General features: G+C 42.1%; 1 protein-coding gene across 1 annotated transcript; it reads left to right on the forward strand.

The window, feature by feature from the left end:
- Window positions 1-250: 250 nt before the first annotated feature.
- Window positions 251-26,016, forward strand: LOC100694386 (zonadhesin). The gene is made up of 45 exons (XM_019356494.2): window positions 251-448; window positions 864-1,066; window positions 1,885-2,029; window positions 2,418-2,611; window positions 2,701-2,842; window positions 3,101-3,345; window positions 5,342-5,490; window positions 5,966-6,094; window positions 6,181-6,319; window positions 6,483-6,624; window positions 7,013-7,209; window positions 7,398-7,536; window positions 8,086-8,202; window positions 8,485-8,609; window positions 9,038-9,183; window positions 9,635-9,778; window positions 9,908-10,015; window positions 12,070-12,239; window positions 12,785-12,987; window positions 13,533-13,677; window positions 13,840-14,087; window positions 14,611-14,788; window positions 14,899-15,007; window positions 15,310-15,404; window positions 16,820-16,996; window positions 17,742-17,950; window positions 18,035-18,179; window positions 18,285-18,382; window positions 18,473-18,619; window positions 18,722-18,886; window positions 19,014-19,141; window positions 20,155-20,426; window positions 20,505-20,713; window positions 20,897-21,041; window positions 21,138-21,385; window positions 21,476-21,605; window positions 21,698-21,893; window positions 22,165-22,326; window positions 22,572-22,702; window positions 23,058-23,260; window positions 23,343-23,478; window positions 23,556-23,699; window positions 24,127-24,223; window positions 24,437-24,480; window positions 25,802-26,016. The coding sequence occupies exons 1-45, from the start codon at window positions 334-336 to the stop codon at window positions 25,855-25,857; spliced, it is 6,969 nt and encodes a 2,322-aa protein (XP_019212039.1). The 5' UTR covers window positions 251-333; the 3' UTR covers window positions 25,858-26,016.
- Window positions 26,017-26,433: the final 417 nt, after the last annotated feature.

Here is a 26,433-nt window from a genome sequence, read left to right on the forward strand (position 1 = left end):
TCTGCCAGGCCCGGGAGCCGCCAGTACCCAGCGAGGCCTTCCCCAACCGCAGTTCAATTCATGTTTAAGCCATTCACCTTTTTCTAATAGAAACACTGTCAAATGTAAAATGAGCATGTGGCCCCAGCTAGTGAATTGTTGCTAAACTAATGCAAGAGTTGTTGACTGTTTCACCCCAAATGTAGTTTGTCTGTTTGTTTGTTTGAACTCAGATTTCAGTATATATGAGCCTCTGCCTTTTCCTGCCTAAACTAAGTGAATGTTTTTCTCTGTTCCAGGGAGTGCATCAGTGTAGTTAATCCCACTCCATTCTTCCAAAGCTGTGTGTTTGACATGTGTCAGTTCAATGGCCAGCAGCACGTGCTGTGTGACCAGCTCCAGGCCTACACTGACGCATGTCATAGTGCTGGAGCCAAAGTCTACCCATGGAGGACTCCAGACTTCTGCTGTAAGTTTGAATATGAGATATACTAAATATATCTATATGATATATGATATTTTAATATTAATATCAGCTGTGAACATCATAAACTGTATATAAAACATAGTCACAGTGACATCACCCATTGGCTTGATGAGCCCCATTCTGAAGCATGAATGAATAAAGCCTTGAATAATACCTTTTTAAATGGGATGCATGCCGTAGGTTCTCTTTTTGGAAGTTGTCTCCACCTGTAAATATAACTAACATATATTACATCCTGCTGACCAACATTATAATTGAACTTATAATCATATTTATAATTGTATATGGAGGAGAGGTTAAGATACATCCTACCCCCCCCCCCCCCCCCTTCCTCTGTTGCCATTTGTCCACCATTGTCTCCTCTCATTATTGTTCATCCCTGTGTTTGTCCACACAGCTCTCACCTGTCCTCCCAACAGCTCCTACTCCCTTTGTGTGAGTTCATGTCCTGAGACATGTCTTGGTGTGGTGGGACCACCTGGCTGTGAGGAAGTGTGTGTGGAGGGTTGTGAGTGTAACCCTGGCTTCATTCTCAGTGATGACAAATGTGTGGAACTGAGAGACTGTGGTTGTGTGGACCCCAGTGGAACCTATCACCCTGTAAGTGGAAACAGCCTCCAAGCAATTAAAACCACATTCCATTTACCCTTAAAATGTGCTAAGCTCATGCTAACATCATTTTCAGTTCTCTTTATATGTACCACTTCAACAGGAGAGACACCAAAAGGGCACAAAGACCTTACAGTACAAAAGAAATCAAAACTCAGCTAAATTAAGGGTGCATAGACTGCAGTGAGCTGTTGGCACAAAAATACTGGTTTTACAACAAAGGTTTTTACTTTCAACTTATCAAGCACAGATTATGTTGTTTACACTGTATTTTACCTGACTTTAAAAGACACTGGTGTTATAGCATTTGTGTTTATGTAAGAGCATTTATATACTAGAGCCACCAAATTTAGCAAGCACAAAATCAGTAAATAAATGAGTGTAGGTTGGCTTAATTAGTTAATGGCATACAGAATCCCTGGTTTGAATCCAAATCTATATTAGAAATCTCACGGGAACTTTTACGAGGCGTCAACCCATTACCTCAAGTCTTAAAATCCAGACATGCATCCATCCAGGCTCCACATGAGTCATCTTTAAGGTCTTTCATTGTCTGAAATTTGGTTTGATCTCTTCTCCCGCCATTCCTTCCTAATTTTCTGAACTCATCCACTCCACTCTCTGGATTCCTTACCACCTTATTGAGGCCATGGGCTGTTTATCTTTACTCGCCTGCCTACCAGTTATATTTCTCTCATTTGGATCTAAATGATATTTATCATTTAGATCTTTATATTCATGGGACATACAAGAGAGAATTACATGACAAAATTTCTGATTATTTTTTGCATTCTGTGTACATTTGTCAGGTGGGCGATGACTGGTACTTGGAGGGTTGTGAACAAAAGTGTACGTGCCACAGTGGAGGTCTGCTACAGTGTCATAACACCAGCTGTAACCCAACTACTGAGAGCTGCAAACTACAAGATGGAGAATATGAATGCCACCCTCTGGGTATATTAATCACACAGCTTCACATACATCTATAGGATATATTATATTTCTATTGAGGCTTCTATTGAGGCTTGAGCCAGTTATCCATCTTATACAGCGGCTCCACAATCTGCGATACATGTGTTTATCAGTGAGTGAGTGTGACAGAGAAACAGCTGCATGAATGCATGGATGTGTATTATGGTGTCAAGTGGTTTATCCGACTGGTCTTAGAAATGCAGTAAATAAATGCAGTCATTTTAGCAACAGGTGCTCCAAACCTCCACTGTCTCTACTGATATTGTTAGTTTGGACTGAGTTTGTTAAGACTGCATAATAACTTCCTACCTTTTTTGTTCAGGAAATCGTATCTACTCAGTTTCCAGTAATCCTTATTCTTTCTGTACAGACCTGTGTCCACCTAACGCAGAGTATATAGAGTGCGGTCCAGCTTGCATTCCTACATGTATGGAACCCTCTACCAACTGTTCTGGCTCCTGCATCACTGGGTGTTTCTGCAAACCAGGCTTTGTCTTCAAAGGACGGCACTGCGTGCCATTGGACAAATGTGGTTGTTTAGATGACAACAATAACTATTATGAGGTCAGATGTCCTAGTTAGTACTGTGTACTGTGTACATTTACAGACATACAGTATACTTTCTCAGTACTGATTGTGTTCATTTTATCCAGCCTGGTGAGATAGTATTTGGAGACGGCTGCACAAAGCTGTGTCGCTGTGCAGGGAACTACACTTTGGAATGTGTTGATAACTCCTGTGACCCCACTGAAGAGTGTCGAGAGGTTAATGGTGTTGCAGGCTGCTATCCTAAAGGTAATAATGTTTGTTGAAATATTAAAGAATTTGGACTGGAATGATCCCTTGCGCCTTAAGAAAGTATCATTTAAGGAATGGATGGTCTAGCCACACCTCAAGACAACATTATTTGGACTGGTGCTCAACTGTGATTTAATGCACTGTAATAAATTACATCAGCAAAAGGAGCACCTTGTGTTGTGCTTTACAGTCAGTCGGAATAACTTGATAGTTGACAGTGTGGAAATTACAATTTCTTATTTATTATTCCTTTAGGTACATCCACGTGCGTCGCATCTGGTGATCCACACTACACCAGCTTTGACAAACGCAAATATGACTTCATGGGCAACTGCAGCTATCTGATGTCTAGTCCATGCAATGACACAACTGTGCCCTACTTTGAGGTCCATACTGACAATGATAACCGGTATAACAGGCCGACCATCTCCTATGTGAAGGCCGTACATGTATACGCACAGATGGTAAAGATCTCCATTCTCAAAGGTGGCACTGTGCAGGTAAGACATGAGAGGAGGAAACAGGATGTTTTGCATGTCAAACCCAATCACACTATCACGTTATCAGGCACTACTGCATTACAAACAAACATCATTCTGTGGTACAAATCACTGCACATGCTCAGGAACACTTCTGAAAACCACTGCAATTGACCATGGAAAGAAAGTTGCACTTACACTTTGCACTTAGTTTCTCCTACACCGAGCGACACATCGGGCAGCTAACGATCTCCATCGATGTCGGTCAGCAGCGACTGCTTCAACTTCATCCCAGGCAATGTCAACGGTTTTCAGATCATCCATAAACGTTCGACGCCATGTGATCTTTGGTCGGCTTTGCTTTCGCTGGTTCTGCCGTAGGTTTCTTCCTGTTAAAAGACGCCACTGTCACCAGAGTGCTTGCTCATAGGGGGTCATATCATTGTTGTTTTTTTTCTTTGTATGTATTATTGTAGTGTCCACCTTACAATATAAAGCGCCTTGAGGTGACTGTTGTTGTAATGTGGCGCTATACAAATAAAATTGAATTGAAATGAATTGAATTGGAGACGTCGGAAGACCCCGGCCGCCTTCCCTACTCTGAAGTCTACATCTTGATCAGGGATCCCATCATTCGAGATGATGCTTTCGAAATATGTGAAATTATCCACCTCTTCAGCATGTTGTTGATTGATCAACAGGAACATGCGTAACCAACTTGGAGTACCTTCGTCTTCTTGGTCGTCGTTCTTCATCGCCTCCCTCTGTAAAGCCGCAGTTAACTCTTGGAAGTCTTCCTTAGTCGACCCCAGCAGGGCAATGTCGTCCTCGAAGTCCAAGTCGGTGAGATTGTTCGTGACAGGGGACACCGATGCCAGTTTGGTCAACTGATCGTTGCATGATGAAGTCAGTTACCAACAGGAAGAGGAAAGGCGATAGCATGCATCCCTGTCGGACGCCAGTATTGATCTTGAAGAAATCCATTCAGAAATCATCTGTCCGGGCGCAGCAGCAGCAGTTGGAGTAGAGACCACAAAGGGTGTCTACAAACTGCTGGGGGATTCCATATTGACGTAGAATAGCCCATAGAGTCGGCTGATGGACGCTGTCAAAACCCTTCTTGAAGTCGTTGAAATTTCAATGATCATGCGGAGGGTGGAGATGTGCTCGACGCACGACTGGCCACTCTGAAAGCCAGCAAGCTCTTCTCACAATCGTTCGTCCACTGCATGTCGTAGCCAATTTAAAAGAACGAGGCAAAGCACTTTCCTGGGTATCGACAGCAGCATGATGCCCCGGCAGTTCTTACAGTCGCCCAAATAGCCTTTCGTAGGAAGTTTGGTGATGACGCCTTTTGTCCAATCATAGGGTACACACGATGTTGACCAGCAGGTGTTTAGGGGTCTTCTAAGGGCAGCTTCCAACTGGGCTTCGTCGTGCTTCAGGATTATGGGGAGGTACTCGTCCAGGCCAGCAGCCTTTCCACTCTTGAGGAGTTGGATCGCTGTCTTGACTTTAGCATCGCTGATTTGTCCGATATCGACAAGAAGAAAATCCATGGAGGGTGCAAGTTCTTCGGCCTCAAACAGGTGGAGTGGCTCGGGCTGGTTTAAAGTATCGCAGAACTGTTTGACTCAACGTGGGTTGCTCAGCTGCAGTGAGGAGGACTCATCCATTTTTGTCTCCGATTGGGACCAAGCGGCCACCGGGAGCCCCAGTTAGATCTCGTACAATGCAATTTAAGGTTTGGGTATCGTTCTGGTCGACTGCTTCTTGGGCTTCCATGCCTTTAGCTTCGATCCACTCTCACTTGTAACGCCGGCAGCTGCGTTTGACCGGTCAGGCAAGATCTCAGTAGGCGGCCATGGCCCTCTCAGAGAGGGACTGTTGTTCATACATCATTGGCATAATGAGGGAACGTCTCTTTTTAGTTACAAATAGTAATGTTGTGACATAGGTAATTCAAAAATGAAAATGTTGGCCAGATTTGATGTACTGTGCCTATTTTCCCACACAGGTTAATGGGACCAATGTCAATCTGCCACTGTCCCCGGCCCCTGGTATTTCTGTGTTCAAGTCAGGAAAACACTACACTGTCTCCATGAACTTTGGTGTGATGGTTCGCTATGATGGAAACACCTTCATGGACATCAAAGTGATCGAAGAGTGAGTGAAGACCAAATTCATGGTTTCCTTAAAAAATGGTGTTTTAATCAAAAATTCACCAGTCCAGAAATCTACATCCCTAATAATACAACTAAAACAATAACACATATTCATATACTGAACATGACTCCTTTATCTGTAACCAGTAGTAAGGTGATAAAGACAGAGATTAATGGCACAGCTAGGATAGTTTATTTAAGCAATCTAGCAGAGGCAACACAAACAGCTCACTCAAAATTTCAAGATAGAATCACACAAAACTTATCATTTCCTGACTAGTTCATTCTATGCTGATGCTGTCAAACGCATCAAATGTGCATGTCCGATCGTTTAGTCTTACTAATGTGTGGGGTTTAGTCTACTGTTGAAAAGCAACTTGGCTGGAATTAAAACACGTTGTAAGACGTAGTTCTGACTGAGTTGTTAGCATTTCTTGCAAAAGACTCCAACACAATTATTTTACTGTAATCTGCAGCTATCAGAACAAGCTGTGTGGCCTGTGTGGCAACTATGATGGAGATACTAAAGATGACTTCCGCAAACCAGATGGAAGCTTAGCTGAAAATACCAATGACTTTGGACACAGTTGGAACATGAATCCAGAGTGAGTATTGCAGAGATGCAAGTGTAAAGAAACATTTACCATTGACAAAAGACAAATGTTCTTAAGATGAAAGTCTGTCTTGACAGATGCAATAAGAAACCCAACACTACCATCCCTGGGTGCAATAAAGAAGAACAGGAACTGTATGAAAGCTCTGGATATTGTGGCATTCTGCTGGACAAAAATGGACCTTTTGCTGTGTGCCATCGCAAAGTCAACCCCAATGTATGTTCATGTAGAGGATAGTGCATTGCTTGTTGCATTTGTGTATGTGTGTGTGTACTCGGGTTGAAAATGTGATGTTAGTAATAGTGGAATAATTTGAATTTGTGCTTTTAGATGGTCAGACAATATAAAGCATTGTAACAAAGTGATTGTTTGTTCTCAGAATTACTTCAGGGACTGTGTCTTTGACTTGTGTGAGCTGGATGGAGCCAAGCCCATTTTGTGTGAAGCCATTGAAGCCTATGTCAATGAATGCCAAGATCGTGGGGTCAACCTTGGACCATGGAGGAATGAAACCTTCTGCCGTGAGTATTAGAAGGACAAATGATTTAATTTAGTAGTAAAATATCTTTAGGTAAAATCAGCTCGGCTGAGTAGTTGGGAGAAAATCACACAAAGAAGTTTATGTCAGTTCTGACTTGAGGAAGAGTACTTCATACGGGCTTTCTACTCACTAAAGTTAACTGAGGGAGTGCTGCTTTAGCATACCTAGTTGGGCAGACAGCATATGCCAAGAGGCTGCAGGAGACTGGGTTACCACCAAACTCAAACAATCTAGTTACACAGAAGACAACACAGCTGGAAGTGCCAAAGACACATTTTTTTTTCTTATAAAAAGCTGTGATTTTATATTTTAAGCAGCACATACTTTTGTCTCCTATCACTAACTTCAACCTCTTGTGGTCTCCTTAGCACTGAACTGCCCCCCAAACAGCCACTACGAACCCTGTGCAGATCCTTGTCAGGAAACATGCTTTGGAAAACCCCCCTCCTGCTCTGGTCCCTGCTCTGAGTCCTGTGTGTGTGATCCCAGCTACGTCCTGAGTGCTGGCAAGTGCGTTAAGGAGAACATGTGTGGCTGCAACCACACGAACGGCCAGTATTATGAGGTATGGTGAAGTGGGTCTGATAGGCCGGCAGTGAATCATTTGGTCCTTTGTATTTCAAGTCAGGTCACTTGCAGTGTCTTTATGTCCTGTCTAAAACAACATTTTCATACATACATGCATATAATGATTTACAAAGAATCATCTGTGCCTGCTATGCTGAATTGTCAATTTTGTTGCCTGTCTGTCAGCCCGGAGAGGAGTTTTTTGAGGAAGACTGCAAGCGAAAATGTTGGTGTGGTCCAGCTGGAATTACCTGTGAAGCCTCTGAATGCCCCCCAATGCATGAATGTAAACTTCAGCATGGAGAGCTGGGCTGCTATCCTACGAGTATGTTTGTTATGTTCACACCTAAAAAAACAAACAAAGCAAAGCTGTAGACATTATATTCTAAGTAGGTTTCCAGATCTCATGGGTTGGACTGCCAACCTGAAAAGTTTTGCAACTGTGTTTGATGTGATGCTGCAGACTTTGTCAAAGTTCTCAAACTAGCATTTTCTGTCCCTGCTCAAATATACATCAGAAATAAAATGGTAATGGAAGATAGAGAAACACAAACCAGAGCTGTCTTCACTTTCAGCAACAGTGAAATATTTATGTGTGTGTTGCTGTTATGTTTCTTTTCCTCGCTTCTGTACAGTTTGTCTATAACAACACTTGTTACATGCATTTCTTTATAATACAAAATCACAGAGTTGGAGAAAACAAATGCAAATAATACAAATTTTTGTCTAGTCAGGAAATGTTATATTCTATGCATTTATTTAATGCCATTATAGGTCCAAAGCAGCAGTGAACTGCACTGTTATTAGGTAATTGTTCTACAGTGGCTTCTTCTGTGTTTCAGTCTGATGTTCCTGATGTTTGTCCCTCTCTCAGGCTTCCAGGATTGTGTAGTTTCTGGGGATCCACACTACAACACCTTTGACAAGAAGTACTACACCTTCATGGGAACCTGTACTTACACACTGGCCAGAACCTGTAGGAACAGCACAGGTACACACCAATTCAGACATTTATTTATTAAGATGTTTGGGTTTCATTGCACCTGTTCTAGTCTTGCCACACCCACAAATTCATCCAAGTTTAAATGAGCTAAATTTACTCATTCATTATTTTCATCACAAAGCATGACACATGTTGTTTTCATTCACGTTTGCTGCAAAAAGAAGACACTGAATGTCAGTGATGGTTTGTATGTTAATGCCAATATCTGCCAATGTTCACCTTTAATATAAACACACAATATTCCTGATTGTCGTGGTCTTCTCTGTGCAGGCCCTTGGTTCTCTGTGGAGGCAAAGAATGAAGAGAGAGGAGTTGCAGGAGTGTCATACCTGAGGAAGCTATATGTGACAGTGGATGGAATTACTGTGACCCTGATGAAGAGCAGTAGAACACTGGTCAGTATATGAATGATTTACTATCTGTTATATTTCCCATCTTTAGGTAAAATGTGTGCCAATACACATCCCAGACACCAGCTGTATCATCACCATGGATGTATCATGTCTACACATAACTGACATTTTAGCAAAACAACTAATGTGAAATTATATCTTTAGTTACATTGTTGCTAACACCTTGCCAAAAAACAGATTTGTCCCATGTTGTCAGTTGAACCTATACAAATGCCAAAGATAACACAGTGTGATAGGCATCAAGCAGTATCTTTCTTGCTTGTTAAAACTGTACAAAGTTTTTTTTTGCCTGATATACTGCACACTCCACACTCTTTCTACTTTTATACTCCCTGACCTGTCCACCAATTAGAAGTTTACACAGTCTGTTTAACATCTTTATATTATCCTTTTCTTCATCACTGAATCAGGTGAACGGAGTACGGGTGGCTCTGCCCCACTCCCCCTCTCCTCTCATGTCTATTAGTCTTGCTGGTCAGTTCATCACCCTTCAAACATCCTTTGGCCTGAGGGTGCGTTGGGATGGAAACCATTATGCCCAGATCTCAGTTCCCAGGTTAGTATAAATATTGATTTGAACTATTTTGATATTGCAGAACTTCTTTTTATTTGCTTCGCACACTCATACAATACACCTGACCACCGTCTCCACTGCTACATCATTCTTTTTTTGATGGCCACTTTCCTCCAATGCAACCATAACCTAATGATCTGAAGAAACTCTGATAGATAACAATCTAAACTGCTAAATGTCACCAGTTGTTTTATGTATGTTGTGGAAACTAAAAAAAACATAGCAGTCCATTTGTGTGCATTTTGTGGACACATGCAACTTTTAATAAATACTAAGGATGCCCTGGTTTATTGTGTCAGAGATTTTTGCATTCTCTTCATTTGTTTCTAGAATTACAATAAAAGGCCAAGCAACACCTTATTAAACATTGCAAATATTCTTAAGACTGTGTTATCTTAATCCTACATATCCTGCCTTGACTTTATCCTACCAGCTCCTACTATGACCAAATGTGTGGCCTTTGTGGTGACTATGATGGGAACCCAGACAATGACTTCACCAAACCAGATGGCACTGTGGCAGGAAATAGTAATGACTTTGGGAACAGCTGGCAGACTGAAGTCGATGAAGATGACTCGTGAGTTCAAACACATTCATCTTACTGTCTTTTGGATTTCTTATGGTTATGTCTTTTGTTACCTTACTGTCGGACTCCTCCTGACACACTGAAGAGAATGTAACTGTGTTTCGTATTTGTATTGACCAGATGTACCCCAGGAACAAAGCCTGATCCAGACTGTGACCCCAACTTGGAAACTGAAGTTGTAAAACCAGAGAAATGTGGTAAAATTGCAGACCCTACTGGTCCCTTCCGGTAAGAATTCACAACCCCTCCACTTTTGGTTATCGACTGGGTTAAACTGATGGGATTCCTGGGATTTTATAAGGTTTTTTCCTGACCTTGAAAGATCTTGAAATAAATGGCAGAATGGCTGGTAATCACCCAACTGACCTGTAAAATACTCAAAAATCTTTTCAATACTATTATTGTAATGCTGTAACGAACCCATCTGGCACTGGGATGCCAGGTTTGTTCTATATCCCTTTTTTGCTAATGCAAAAGTGAGCTGCAACAAGGATCCAATTCCCCTTCCCTTTATCCCTCCTTCACAAATGCACCAGGATACTTTTGGCACCAGGATGACAGGTTCTCCCTCTCTATCGCTCTTTTGCAAATCCAACAGCAGGTTTTTGGCACCGGGATGCCAGGTTCTCGTCCCTCATTCGCAATCGCAGCAGCAAGCTTTTCTACCAACAAGCTGCCAGTTTCCCTTCCCACTATCACTCCTTCGCAAATTGCAGCACCATGCTTTTCCCACTGGGATGCCAGTTTCCATGATTCTATCCATCTTTCACAAGATATAACATTGTGCATTCAACAACAACTAACACCGTGTTGCCAGTCTTTGTTTCCATATCGGTCATTTGCAAACACAGTAGTAAAGTGGGTACTGGGATGCCATCTTTTCTGCCTTCGCAAAGCGCCGGTGACTCCTCATGGTGTTGGGATGCCACATTCTGTCTGCTATGACTCCTTTTAAGACATCTAATCTCCGCCATGCGCATAATTCCTTACTTCTGCCTTCTCATGTGCTTTCACTAGCATCATCTAAATTCTCCCTTCTTGACACAGTCATTAGAGACAGATCTCCAAACTGACTCGAGGTTCTGACAACATCCAAAATGGCATTATCATCTTCTGTGTGGTTCAGTTGAATTCTACTCAGCTCTCTGCTGGTTGTGGGGGTTATCATTATGGAAGGCTCTTCTCCTCTAACCAGTCTTTCAATTCAGCCAGCCCTTCCAAAACTACTTACCATCACCTCTGTTCCTTTCCGAAATTGGCATAGTAGTTATCGCTACCTTACCCAAACTAAATTAACCAGCCAGGCACTCCTTCTCCATCTTCTCCATCTTGACAAGCTCAACTTTTAAGAGGCGTCAAAACATTACCTCAAGTCTTAAAATCCAGGCATGCGTCACTGTCAGAGCCTCAGTTCAGAGTTGAGCCACATCGCTACCTGATCAAGGGTTCTCTGCATTCATCTATTAAGGTTTTTGTTGTCCGAAATTTGCTTTGATCTCTTCTCCCGCCATTCCTTCCTAGTTTTCCGAGCTCATCCACTCCACTGGAACCTTGACCACCTTGTTGAGGCCATGGTCTGTTCATCTTTGCTGGCCTGCCTACCAGTTATAATCCTCTCCTTTGGGTGGCGTTGTCACTTTGCGTTCGCCCTCTCTGCGCACGTTTTTTGTCTTGCTTTCCTTCTCTCACCCCAACCAGTCGTAGCAGATGGCTGTACTTCCCTGGGCCTGGTTTTGCCAGAGGTTTCTTCCCGCTAAAAGGGAGTTTTTCTTTACCACTGTCACCAAAGTGCTTACTTGTAGGGGGTCATATGATGTTGGGTTTTTCTCTGTATGTATTATTGTAGGGCCTACCTTATATATAAAGCGCCTTGAGGCGACTGTTGTTGTGATTTGGTGCTGTATAAATAAATTGGAATTAAATTTGAATTATTACTGCAGAGGTATTTGACCTTCACAATGCACAGTTATTGCTGCTTCTAGGGGCTGCCTTCTTTGGGGATCTGCCAGGCCCAGGCGCCGCCAGTCCCCAGCGAGGCCTTCCCCAAACCGCAGTTCAATTCATGTTTAAGCCATTCACCTTTTTCTAATAGAAACACTGTCAAATGTAAAATGAGCATGTGGCCCCAGCTAGTGAATTGTTGCTAAACTAATGCAAGAGTTGTTGACTGTTTCACCCCCAAATTTAGTTTGTTTGTTTGTATGTTTAAAATCAGATTTTCAGTATATATGAGCCTCTGCCTTTTCCTGCCTAAACTAAGTGAATGTTTTTCTCTGTTCCAGGGAGTGTATCAGTGTAGTTAATCCCACTCCATTCTTCCAAAGCTGTGTGTTTGACATGTGTCAGTTGAATGGCCAGCAGCACGTGCTGTGTGACCAGCTCCAGGCCTACACTGACGCATGTCATAGTGCTGGAGCCAAAGTCTACCCATGGAGGACTCCAGACTTCTGCTGTAAGTTTGAATCTGACATATACTAAATATATCTATATGATATATGATAGTTTAATAATAATATCAGTTGTGCTTTGTGAACATCATAAAGTATATATAAAACACAGTCACAGTGACATCACCCATTGGCTTGATGAGCCCCATTCTGAAGCATGAATGAATAAAGCCTTGAATAATACCTTTTTAAATGGGGTGCATGCCGTAGGTTCTCTTTTTGGAAGTTGTCTCCACCTGTAAATATAACTAACATATATTACATCCTGCTGACCAACATTATAATTGAACTTATAATCATATTTATAATTGTATATGGAGGAGAGGTTAAGATACAGTGCACAATACTGAAACCAATTTAAAACGAACAATGCCGTTAATATTGTCTATCCTTTCATTTATGACACTGCACAAAGTAAAATCAATATGAGATACCTAGATGCCCTGTCGTTGAATCATCCAACCCCCCCCCCCCCCCCCCCTTCCTCTGTTGCCATTTGTCCACCATTGTTCCCTCTCATTATTGTTCATCCCTGTGTTTGTCCACACAGCTCTGACCTGTCCTCCCAACAGCTCCTACTCCCTTTGTGTGAGTTCATGTCCTGAGACATGTCTTGGTGTGGTGGGACCACCTGGCTGTGAGGAAGTGTGTGTGGAGGGTTGTGAGTGTAACCCTGGCTTCATTCTCAGTGATGACAAATGTGTGGAACTGAGAGACTGTGGTTGTGTGGACCCCAGTGGAACCTATCACCCTGTAAGTGGAAACAGCCTCCAAGCAATTAAAACCACATTCCATTTACCCTTAAAATGTGCTAAGCTCATGCTAACATCATTTTCAGTTCTCTTTATATTGTACCACTTCAACAGGAGAGACACCAAAAGGGCACAAAGACCTTACAGTACAAAAGAAATCAAAACTCAGCTAAATTAAGGGTGCATAGACTGCAGTGAGCTGTTGGCACAAAAATACTGGTTTTACAACAAAGGTTTTTACTTTCAACTTATCAAGCACAGATTATGTTGTTTACACTGTATTTTACCTGACTTTAAAAGACACTGGTGTTATAGCGTTTGTATTTATGTAAGAGCATTTATATACTGGAGCCACCAAAATTAGCAAGCACAAAATCAGTAAATAAATGAGTGTAGGTTGGCTTAATTAGTTAATGGCATACAGAATCCCTGGTTTGAATCCAAATGTATATTTATCATTTAGATCTTTATATTCATGGGACATACAAGAGAGAATTACATGACAACATTTCTGATTACTTTTTGCATTCTGTGTACATTTGTCAGGTGGGCGATGACTGGTACTTGGAGGGTTGTGAACAAAAGTGTATGTGTCACAGTGGAGGTCTGCTACAGTGTCATAACACCAGCTGTAACCCAACTACTGAGAGCTGCCAACTACAAGATGGAGAATATGAATGCCACCCTCTGGGTATATTAATCACACAGCTTCACATACATCTAAAGATTATTATTTCATTTAACACATCTGACATCTCAGTGAATTATCCATCTTATGTAGTGCCACTGACATCTGCATTTGTTTTGCTCATCATGGTAAATGATAAACTAACTTCCTGCCTTCTTTGTTCAGGAAATGGTATCTGTTCAGTTTCTGGTGATCCTCACTACATAACCTTTGATAAACGCACTCACCATTACATGGGTTCATGCTCCTACACCTTGACCAAACCCTGCAATGTCTCCTCCGGCTTGCCACATTTCGCGGTCCATACCCAGAATGAGCACAGAGGAAGTAATAAGAAGGTTTCCTATGTGAGGGCTGTGGTGATCAATGTGAATGGTATCACTGTCATCCTTGGCAAGGGACACACGGTCCAGGTATGCAGAAGGTTCTTCCAGTCACTCATACAATAAACAGTATCTCTGTTTGTTATCTTAGTGCTTTTACCCATTTAATTTACTACCAACTGAATAATTTTAAGGCCAATATGTACAGCCTCGGCCTATTAAAACAAGAACCACATGTAAGATTTTTTTAAAATCTCTTCATAATCAGACTTGATATTTGTATAACCTGCAGCAGTCAAAATAAAACACAATTTTTAAAAAAATTAAATTAATTCTCTACCAAACGTAATGCAACAGAAGGCAAGTATAACAATGCTATATTTATAGTCATAGTAATGCAAGGCAGCCTCTTTACTGAATGTGTTTTCCTAAAATGTGTTTTAATAACGGATTCAGCCTCGTCTCAGTACAGGGTGGAAACTGTCCCCTGCTGCATTTGTACACAAAGATGGTTGATTTAAAGGAAAAGTCTACTGTAGAGGAACAATGAACAAGTACACATAATAAGCTGTGTTTTTCTGGCAATAATATTGTGATCTCTGGCTGTTGTCAGGTCAATGGCACTGCGGTTGTTCCACCTGTTACCTCCATCAGTGGAGTTAAGATCTACATGAGTGGAAAGTTTGTTGTCCTAGAAACATCTTTTAATCTGAGGGTGCGTTTTGATGGAAACCATCATGCTGATGTCACTTTGCCAACTTCCTACAACGGCCTACTCTGTGGGATGTGTGGTAAGAGCCAGTGCAATTATTAGCTGTTGTTCCTTACTGAATGAGTAAAACACAGGTAGGATTTTGACTAATTAAAATAGAGTGATTCTGAATATCTGTTGTCCCCACAGGAAATTTCAATGGGGACCCTAACGATGACAACTTGAAACCAGATAACGCACCAGCTGCTAACACCAATGAGCTAGGAGACAGCTGGCAGGTTGCTGACTCAGATCCCGAGTGAGTCACATTACAGAAAACAGAATATCAGACCTGTAATTTTACCTGTTTGTAGATTTTCATTTCTTCATCATTATGCCGATACAAGAATTGTTGATCCCACTTTATTCCTAAGTTCCTTTTATTTCATCGTCATTCAGCTTTGACTGCTATGTCTGCATTAAATATCGCTATTAAACTGTTCAAATTCTCCTCAGAAATTGTCCTGTACATGTCATCAGTCTCCTGCTAATCTTAGCCTTAGAATTACCAAACACAAACATGTTGACTCCATTCCAATGAATGCTCCCATCTCCTCTCAGATGTACTGATGGTACAGAAGAAGAAGATTGTGATGTAAAGGTGGAGGAAGAGGCCACGAAGCCTACCAGCTGTGGCATGATCACTGATCTCAACGGTAAACGGAAAAACACATATGCACACGCACGCTCTCTCTCTCTCTCTCTCCAAGAAACACACACACATAAAAGAATGTTATCATGACAACTAATTGTCTAATATCATCCATCCATCCATCCATCCATCCATCCATCCATCCATGGTCCTTGAGGCAGTAGTTTAAGGAGACAATCCCAGACTTTCCTCATCCTAGTCAGCTGTTGACATTAATAAGTTATATTTCAAGTGATCTCTCACTCCAGCAAGTCCTGGAACTGACCCAGAGCCTCCTTCATTCACTGAATACCTTAATTCAAATGTGTCCAGATGGCATCCTAGTCAATGCCCGAACCACCTTTGGCTCCTTTGAATGTGGAGGAGCTGCCACTCTACTCTAAGCTCTTCACCCTATCTTGGAGCCCAGCCACCATTTGAAGGAAACTCTTTTCCGCCGCTTATGTACATGACCTCATTTTTTTCAGTTGCTACCCAGAGCTCTGCACCGTAGGTCAGGGACGGATCCTAGATTACCCAGATGCTATCCTAATCCGTCTGTTAAATCTGACACGCCACTCTTCCTCTTCCCTTACTCAATTCAATTCAGTTTTATTTATACAGCGCAAAATCACAACAGCAGTTGCCTCAAGGTGCTTCATACTGAAAGGTCGACCCCACAATAATACATACGCACAAGATCCCAAGACCCCTGAACTCGTCCCTGACCTGGAGTGAGCACTCCACCTTTTTCTGGCTGAGAACCGTGGTCTTGGACTTGGAGGTTCTCACTTCAAACTCAGCTGCGAAACGCTTCAGTGGAAGCTGGAGCTCACCATGTGATGAACGACAAAATCCACCAAATGGACAGCCTTCACTACTTTGCTGTGCCAAGATATTTTGTCCAAAAAAACTATGAACAGAATCAGTGACAAAGGGCACCCCCGGCAACCTGCCACTGATTTTCCCAGGGAGGGTGAGAAATGTGATCCCTTATAGTTGGTGCAAAGACTCTGCTTCCATTACAGAAGACCTGACTGTAGGACTGAGGAGACCCTCAGAGTGTAGGTGTAAACGTTTGTCATCCACTGCCTTTCACTCCATTTGGCCCACCGGCATCTGTTGGTTGCCTTTACAGAGTGTACTTAATCTTATTAAGCACTGACATTTGACGACTTCACCACCCTTGCAGACAAAACATGGTGCTCAGCACAAGCCATGTCCAGGGACTGTGGAAGTGATGCTTGGGAAATGAATACATGCAGTAAAAAACTGGTTTGGTGATGTGAAATATAGATATGTACTGTTAGCTGAAGTAAGGCCTTCATGCTTTTTTCCCACTTTGTATATGTTTCACTGTTAGGCTAGACACTATGGTGAAAATGATGTGCAAGCAGTCACTTCAACTACACTTTGTTCTGTCTTTGATCGTAACCTCAGGAATCTTTAAGCCCTGCCACTCTGTTGTGTCCCCTGAGCCATACTTTGAGAGTTGTGTATTCGACATGTGTGCCACTGGAGGTGAGACCGTGGCTCTGTGCCAGGCCATAGAGACCTACGCCGACATGTGTGCTGCTGCAGGAGTCCTTATTGAATGGAGGACGAACACCTTCTGCCGTGAGTCCTGTTTTTCTTTGTGTGTGTAAAGAAACAAAAAGGATGTTAAGTAATACTTTTTCCATTGCTACCATATGTATTACTTAAGTAATAATAGCAGTATTTGATGTTTCCCTGAGAAATCAGTGCCTTCATTTTGAGCGTGACAAAATGATCCTTTTAAATATAAAAAGTATAAAGTAATAAAATGCCCATGATTTGTCGAATACACCCAGGTCATCTTCCACTTTCTCTATTACTAGTATTCTATGACATTATATTAGTTTATATTTCCATTTAAAACTGCAGTGTCTGCTGTCTAACAAAGGTTACATAGGCTTAATGCTGCTTTATGGGAAACACAAAGGATTATTGGTCCACGGAAACATACAGTGGACGTTCCAGACTCTCCTACTTTACTGATTTCAAGAAAATTTACCAACATTTGTTTGTTTTTTCAGAAAAATATCCTGGTGAGAATAGTGCAGTTTATATTATATACTCTCATTCATCTCATTTTCACTAGGTTACATCTCTCACAACTTTTAGATAATTCCACTGGGAGCACCAAAACTGTCCCTCTTCTGAGTTAGGGGCCCACAATGGTTCAAAAAGAAATGACGTACACAAACTTTATGAGTTTTGCTGTAACACGTTTCCTGTAGACAGATACAGCCTTCTTTTTGCTTATAGATATGTAGCAACTGTTGTGCATTTTTACAAACAATCCTAAAAATTCCTTTACCAAATGTGTGACTCCCTCCAGCTCTGAAGTGCCTCCCCGGCAGTCATTACACCCCATGCGGCCCTGCATGTCCTCAGCCGAGCTGTCAGAACCCTGCAGGCCACGGCGGCTCTTGCAATCTTCCCTGTGTGGAGGGCTGCATCTGTGACACTGGCCTCATCCTCAGCGGAGACAAATGTGTCCCACTCAGCCAGTGTGGATGCACTGATGATGATGGGAAATACAGGCCGGTGGGTGTGCTGTGGGAGATTTTCCTTTTTGCAAGAAAATGTGTTTTATGTAAGTGTGCGTTAAACTTTTTTGTGTATGTTTAGGTTGGAGACAGTTGGTTCACAAAGGCTGACTGCTCAGAGCAATGCAAGTGTGCTGGAAACAACAACATCAGCTGTGAGTCTTGGCAGTGCAGCCCTGCACAGGAGTGCAAAGTGGTGGAAGGAGTACTAGGCTGTCATTCGACAGGTAAACTGAACAAAGGGCTGGATAATTACATGTTCACTTCACCTGAAACTGTATCAGTGTTAAGTATGTTTTTGCCCTTTTACCGAGTCTCATATCCGACCTCAGGTAAAGGAGTGTGTCATGTAGCTGGAGATCCGCACTACTACACTTTTGATGGTGTGATGCACACGTTCATGGGAACTTGCACATATACTCTGGTGGAGGTATGGGAAGGGTTTAACTTACTTTGTACACAACAGATATTCCTGTGGTGCTGTTTTGTCTTTGAAAACGAAATCTACGTTATTTTAAAGGTGTGCAACGCCACCCAAGTCACTCCCTTCAACATAGTGGCTAAGAATGAGGAACGTGGTCAACCAGAGGCGTCATATGTTCGCTCTGTGAAAGTCACCCTGTACCCTGGCACTGTTATTGAACTGCAAAAGAGCCGCAGAGTTCTGGTATGTGACATAGTTTATGATTTTACAGACATTCAGTGATAGAGGAACCACGCCATACTGAAACAATCAGCAGCTGACATGATTTCATGTTTCTGTGTTTAGCTGAACGGACAGCGGGTGAAAACCCCAGTTTCCGTTGACTTGGTCGGAGCTAAAGTGATAACCAGCGGAGCTTATAGTCTGCTGGACACAAACTTTGGTCTACAGGTGAAATTTGACGGAGTCCATCACGTAGAGATCACTGTTCCAGGAGAATATTTTGATAAGGTATCAGAAATTAAGACCAAACTTTTTTTTAGTGTCTGCATCACAACTCTTTCAATGTCAAGTCACATAAGGAAATTAAAAGTTACAAATAGTTGCTATAACCTTGTTCCACTGGCCTCTTCTCCAGGTGTGTGGCATGTGTGGAAACTACAACCAGAACCCCTCTGATGACAACCTAATGCCCAACAAGAAACCAGCCAAGGATGACATTGAACTGGGAAACAGCTGGAAATCAGATGGAGACAGTGATCCTGGGTCAGTGGGTAACAACCAATGAACAACTTTTAGTGTTGTTATGTGGATAGTCTGAGTTGTAACTCTATCCGGTCTTTAAGTGATGATGTGTTGAATCCTGCTTCCAGGTCCAAACAACTCTGCGTTTAATAAGGCTGTTGTGTTTTTAACATGTTTTAATGCTTTGTATCTTGTTCTATTTAATCTGAACAAGCCCCTAAAAACAGTCAGTGATCACTGTCGGCTTCTCTCAGTTTTTTGGGTTTTTTTTTTTACCACTGTTCATTTTAAAGCTCAGTTTTTAAAACCTTACATGTAACTACAGCCCAGCCCTGCAGCAGTATATGAATGACTAACCTTGTATTGTGGATGGATTATCGCAGCTGTTCTCCTGACTGAAGTTTGGTCCGTTTACAGCATCCTGCCAGGCGATTGCATTTGTCTCTAACCATCAGGAACCCTCACGTTAACTTTTATCGAGTGGAAAAAGTGATATATAAACATGTAGCACATGATTATATACCAGCTAGCCTACAAACGTCACTGCTGTTTAGTTTTCTGTCTTCATTTATGTTGGAAATGGTAGCAGAGCTGTACATTTTAATTTGTTTTGGAAATCCCTCAGTCAGAACATGCTATATTACATATAGATGGAAACTAGCGAGCTAACTTCCTGCTAACTTCTAACTCCATTAAATTTCATAAATTCGGTTTCTTTGGATTCCTGGACATTAAACTTAATTGTTCCACCTGGTAAAGCAGCAACGCTGATCATTTTATTAGAGATGAAAGAATTTAGACAGTTTGTAACTCTCAGTGATGTCACAGTGATCGTGTGACTTTGGGACCTGCAGCGGAGTTTGGACCCGGGCATGGCTAATGACCTCAGACTTAAAGATCAGATAGTAGTGGTCTACAGATTCATCTAACACGCAAAACACCCCTGGTTCCAGATAGTGGTTACTCTAATGAATCAAATGTATGCTGTCCATGTTGGGGAAATTACATCCTGATCCAAACGTTCTCCTCTTCAGTTGTCAGCCAGACACCCGTCCAGACATCCACCCAGACTGTAGCGAAGCAGAAGAGACGCTGTACAAGGTTCAGTGTGGTGGGGTCATCCTCTCCAATAACTTCAAGCCGTGCCACGCTCTAGTGCCCCCTGAGGCTTTCCTGGGTAACTGCATCTATGACATGTGCGAGTATGACGGCATGCAGACTACGCTCTGTGACAACGTGGAGGCATATGCTCAGGCCTGTCAGAGTGCCGGTGTCACCATCAGCTGGAGAAACAGCAGCTTTTGCCGTGAGTTACAGTAACAAAGATTCACGTAAAGATTCAGGTTTATTGTTTGTCTTACCTAATTCTCTTCCCCCTCTGCAGCCCTGCCCTGTCCTCCTAACAGCCACTACTCAGACTGCACAGCCCCCTGCCCTCCCACGTGCTCTGACCTCTTCCCTGTCTTCTGCCATCTTCCTCCAACTACTTGTCTCGAGGGCTGCCAGTGCAATGCTGGTTACGTCCTCAGTGACAGCAAGTGTGTTACTCTGGACCAGTGTGGCTGTCTGGACTCGAACAGAGAGTACCATGATGTGAGTACAGTACTGCCCGTACTGTTGCTAGATGATGGACTCAGTGGGATGTTCTATAATAGAAAATCCTGAGCTCAAAAGCACACGGAGGCTATGAGGATTTAATATTAGCATATTGAAAACCCTTTATTGTAAGTCCAGGTATAACCAGTCCTATGCATGTCTGTGTGTGTGCGCCCACAGGTAGGAGATTTGTGGCTAACAGATAAATGCACTGAGTCGTGTACCTGTAAACCTGGTGGTGAAGTCAGATGTGAGGACCACAGCTGTAATTCTAATTCACTGTGTGACCTGGACAAGAATGGAAACCGCTACTGCAGACCCACCGGTGAGTTTGAGAGACTTCAAACCTTATTAAACAAGCAGAGTGACAAAAATGACTGTGGATTTGACCGTGAATCCTTCCACTTTCCATCCTCTTTAGAGTTCAATAAGTGCAGCATCTCCGGGGATCCTCACTACCTAACATTCGATGGCTTCAAGCATCACTTCCAAGGTTTCGACACCTATGAACTTGCTCTGGGTCACAACCTGTCGAGCTCCCTGACGCCCCTGGTGGTGAGAGGAAAGAACGTTAGACGTGGATTGAACAAGAGGGTGTCGTTCCTGGAGGAGATGTACATCGATGTTTACGGTGTCAATGTTAAATTCCTGCAGAAGAAGACTGTCCTGGTCAGCTGACACTTCGTTCATAAAGAGCAGGTTTTTATCAATTTCTAGTGGTAAAAATGATGTAACGCAATCCTACCTGATCTCCTGTAGGTCAACGGGGAGTATGTAACACCTCCTCTCACACCAGTTGATGGTTTGACCATCACAAGGAACTCCAGGCAGATCCAGCTCACCACTGACTTTGGACTCACTGTACGCTTTGATGGCAACAATCGAGGAGGTAAAAGAAGAGGACAGTTCTGTCTGAGAACGTCTTAGGCTTTTGTACAAATCTGTTCACGTTCCTCTCATGTCTCTCTGTTTGTGTATCAGAAATCATACTTCCTGGTACCTATAAGAATTCTGTTAGAGGACTGTGTGGGAACTATGATGGCATCACCAGAAATGAATACATGAAGCCAGATGGGACAGTAGTCAGGGATCTGACTGAATTTGGAGATAGTTGGAAGGTCAATGACCGACCAGCCAACAGACTTAGGATCTTGGACCGTCCTATCCGTGCACTGAGGTACGATCACAACCAGGCTCACTGCTTCTACAGATTTCTGTGACTATTTAACAGAGAATATTGTTGTTAAAGAAAACTGCCTTATCTAAAAAAAGATAATTATTGCTGCCCGACAATAATTAACAGAGCTTGGCCCAAGTCTGTCTGTCTGTTAAGTGCTTGATAAAAGAAATTGTTCAGACAGAATAGGCTCATTTCATGTTACAGTTTTTGTGGAAACTAAACTTCATGTTACACATGGCTGTTTTAATAACAGTTTCTCTGTCTCCAGACAAGAAGCAGAGACTGATCCAGACTCAGGGTTCGAGGTGTCAGACTGCTCTCAGTCACAGTTCAGCGACTACAACAGCCTGACAAAGTGTGGGGCGCTGTCTGATTCCAGTGGGCCATTTGCTGCCTGCCACGCCACCGTGCCACCCCAAATCTACCAGGAGTAAGTAGTCTGCACTTCTGTGGAGATGTATGAAGCTGTCTTCTGGAAACATTTCAGTACAACATAATCGATATAAATCATCTGGAAAATGCAACGTCCAGATGAACAGAATCAGCCTTTTGGGATTCACGTACCTGGATGATTGAGCGTGCATCAAGACATATTCAATATAACACATGACAGCAGCTGTATGAACCAACGTGCATGTGTGAGCTTTGTGCTTGTGCTCATGTTTGTCCTTTCAGAGACTGTCTGTTTGACCTGTGTGCTGAGGGAGGCAGTGACGCTCTGCGCTGTGCCAGTTATGAAGCATATGCTGCAGCTTGTCAACAGGCTGGAGTTACATTAGGATTGTGGAGGCAGCAGCTGGACTGCGGTAAGAAATGCTGCTCTTCATTCACATCATATGAGAAGACAAACAGTTCAGAGTCCGTCTCCTCACACCACCTGTTGTGTGTTTTTGTTTGTATTCATAATTTGAAGTAAATAAAAAACAAACTGCATTTCAAAACTGTCAGAAAATGCAGATTGTAACGTGCTGTCCTCAATGAGACAGATATGTGGTAATGCAGTTTGTATTCATCTTATATAGTTTAGATACTCTGAGAAGCGTGCACATTATCACAAATATACAACTTATAAATGTTAACGTGAGACACATTTATAAAACAAAGAGTTACATTCTGCCGAACGGTTTGCTGTAAATAACACATCACGTTTCTCTTTCCCAGTCCTCTCTTGCACCGCCAACAGCACTTACTCCCCCTGCATGTCATCTTGCCCCGCCTCCTGCGCCAACCTGGCAGCACCCTCGGAGTGTGAAGTCACTTCTTGTGTGGAAGGCTGCCAGTGTGCCGCCGGCTTTGTAATGAGTGAGGGGACTTGTGTGCCATATGCACAGTGTGGCTGCACCTTCCTCAACAGATACTACCCTGTAAGTGGCCTTCAGTTACACGAGTGACTGTTTATCTATGTGACCACGTGACGATGCACGCTCACGTCTCTCCATCCTGCAGCTCAAAGAGAAGTTTGTGACCGAGGACTGCTCTCAGTCTTGTGAGTGTAGCAGTACCGGTGCTGTGTGTGAGCTGAAGACCTGCCAGGACGGTTACATGTGCACCATCTACAACTTCAAACGTGACTGCTACAAAGGTGCGTGTTCATGCAAGTGTAAATTAAAGTTAGTCTAAATTAAACTGTCAACAACACCTATTCTTGTCTTCTTGCAGCAAGTCCCTGCCTCAGTTACCCCTGTTTGAATGAAGGCACATGTCAGGACTCGGGCAACAACACGTACACCTGTCTGTGTGCAGAAGGCTTTGAAGGCACAAACTGTGAGAGGGAAGTGATACCACCCACCGGTGGAGGACTTGGTACGACTCAAACATGACGTCATTCTTTAAAGCTGTCACATCGCTTTATGACTTTTCCTGTGTCTATACTACTCTGTGTGTCTTTGTGGATGCAAAACTAAACATAGAAACATTTTAGTATCAAACACTGAAAAACTAACGTTCAGCTAGATGTCTCATACTTGACTGTTTATCATCACGAGATCTATTTGCACTAACTGATATCAGAGGTATTAGCCGACACGGCGTTCTGGACTAAAGTAGAATTATAATGTCTGTGGTTGATATATCCCAGAAAAATGTTCAAAGTGACAATATAATGTTGAGATAAGAGGTATCATATAAAATATTGACTTCACTGTGATTGGTCAAATGAATTTTTTCACTGAGAGTGGAGGACATGTGGTTAACAGTTAAAGACTTTGTTTCTCATTTTTGTGTGTTTCAGAAACTAAGTGGATTATCCTGATTGCGGTTCTGGTCCCAGTTGCTGTCATTATCATCACCGTGACTACCGTTGTTCTTGTTTGCAAAAAGAAAACCATGTGAGTGTTAACAGATCATCTTAACAAAAATAAGTGCTTGAATAAGTATGTCTGTGTGCACTGTATGAAATTTAAACACAAATACATGTTTTAAAAATATATCGGGGCCAATATGTTTTGTTTTTTCCAAATACCATTATAAAACTTGAAATAAAAATATAACTGTATGCACGCACACATTAAAGTCTCTAAGCTCAGTTTTTCTCTTTTCAGGAAAAAGAAGAACAATCAGACAAATATCAGCATGGAATCAACAAGTAAGGATCAGGAAAAAGATTAAATGAGCTTTAAAAAAAAAAATAAAGCTGCTCTACCACTATAAACATTTAGTTAGTGTAACACTTACTACTGTTAGTAGTAGTTGTTGTTTCCATAATGTCACTATAAACATCAAATTGAAAGGGTGTGTAGCAGTCAAGCTCCTGCTCATCAAATCCACATGACCATCAGAGTGACCAGTTTGCTGGGCTGGAACATTCAGGTGTATATTAACACTACACCACCAGGCAGGATGTCCCAGCAAATTCACTCAACGGTCTGACAGTAAAAAGCACAAAGAAAGCGCAAAAAATAAAAATCTCAGACTCTGTGTGCCTCGCTTAGCATGTTATGTGTAAAAATTCATGACAGCGTCCTTCGAAAAAGAATAAGTGTCGCTTGTTCGGAAGCTTTTTCTCTCCTAAAAAAAGAACATGGCAGCACAGCTTAGGTCTGCAAAGACTCCTCTTACTGTCAAACTGTCAACAATAGTAGAGGAAGGATGTGGTGGTCGCAAGTGTGAGTAATTCCTCAGATTAGAAGTAGATGGGTTTCTGCTTCTCAATTCCAATTAAAGTCAAAAACACAAAAATCACAGGAGAGGAGCAAAGGTATAGACCTGTATTATTAAACAGAGAGAAACAGAAGGAAAGGCAAAGCTCCCCTGGGGTGTTTGCTGTAAGCGCATGCAGGTTGGGACCAACCCCAACGGACAGACAGCAGGAAAAAGCCCAGAGGACTTTCCCAGATCCCCTTTTACAGAAACCCACCTCCCTGCTGCGGAGTAACTTTCCCACGTGCCCCAAAACAGCATACTTTTTGTGATAATCTTATGATATACATGTGAATAATACTTGACTAACTACATCAAATATATGGGTTAAATGCTTTACATAATAATAAACACTCCATTGTAGGTTAATAGTGTGTTTCAGTATCTCTGTTACCATGTTACTATCTTTGAAGAGAGAATGTGCTGCATGAAAAATGTTTATTGTGTGTGTGTGTGTGTGTGTGTGTGTGTGTGTGTGTGTGTAACGGCAAAATACCTCGTACCTAATATTCTACGTGAAAGTTACAGTACATATGTTCAGTGCAGATATATAGTGTATAGAGTTGTATAGGTATACATGTCATACAAAAATCCACCACAGGGGGTGATGAAGGGGCAACATGAACTCCTCTGTATACCAAAGAGTCAAATGTGATGTCATCTCTCTGACAGCTAAAGCTTGGTGTATAAATACTCGTATGTATATAATGTGTGTGTATTTTACTCATTTTTCAGCTCTAATATGTCTCCCATGTCTTCTGTTGTAGGTGTTCCATATACAAACAATGAAAACCAGAAAAAGGTGAAAGTCACTGCTTTTTGATGACGAACTTCAATGAAACTATTTTTTCTCTATGTAACCACTTGTAATCAAAGAAGAGTAAAAATGAAGATAAGACTTGCTTATTTGTTGCTTTTTTAAGTTATACTTGAACATGTCATTTGAAGTGAATGTTTAATTAAATAAATACTTATATCTGTACGTGCTTCTTGTAGTGTTTCTGTGTTCCTAAAATGATGCCTGCAGTTTTTCAGAGTAATAACTTCCACCCTGTCTTTACTTCAGAGCGTGCCCATTACTGACCTGCTGTCTAATAACCAGACAGTAGATGTATTTTAATGATTAGTCTTTACTGGTTGGAAACAGTGTAGAGAGAGACAGCAAAGCGAAACACCACTGTCCCCTCTGCACCAAAGCTCATGGAAAAAACGACTGAAAGTAGAAAACCATTCTGTATTCAGGCAAATCAAACATTTTTTATTCTTTTTGAACTCCAGACAATCTGATGGAGTCACTAAAATCATATATTAAAACAAGAATAAGACAACATTCCTCTCAAAGAAACCTCAGTTCTGAAATATTTGCAGACTGTTGAACGAATAGGGAACGCTGCACATT

The sequence above is a fragment of the Oreochromis niloticus genome, unplaced genomic scaffold, assembly GCF_001858045.2.
Source record: "Oreochromis niloticus isolate F11D_XX unplaced genomic scaffold, O_niloticus_UMD_NMBU tig00007765_pilon, whole genome shotgun sequence".
Lineage (NCBI taxonomy): Eukaryota > Metazoa > Chordata > Actinopteri > Cichliformes > Cichlidae > Oreochromis > Oreochromis niloticus.

Coding starts and splice junctions, on each gene's coding strand:
- LOC100694386 (XM_019356494.2), top strand. CDS start 334: ATGTGTCAGTTCAATGGCCAGCAGCACGTGCTGTGTGACCAGCTCCAG. Junction 15,405..16,819: donor CATGATCACTGATCTCAACG/GTAAACGGAAAA, acceptor TCGTAACCTCAG/GAATCTTTAAGCCCTGCCAC. Junction 16,997..17,741: donor GAGGACGAACACCTTCTGCC/GTGAGTCCTGTT, acceptor GACTCCCTCCAG/CTCTGAAGTGCCTCCCCGGC.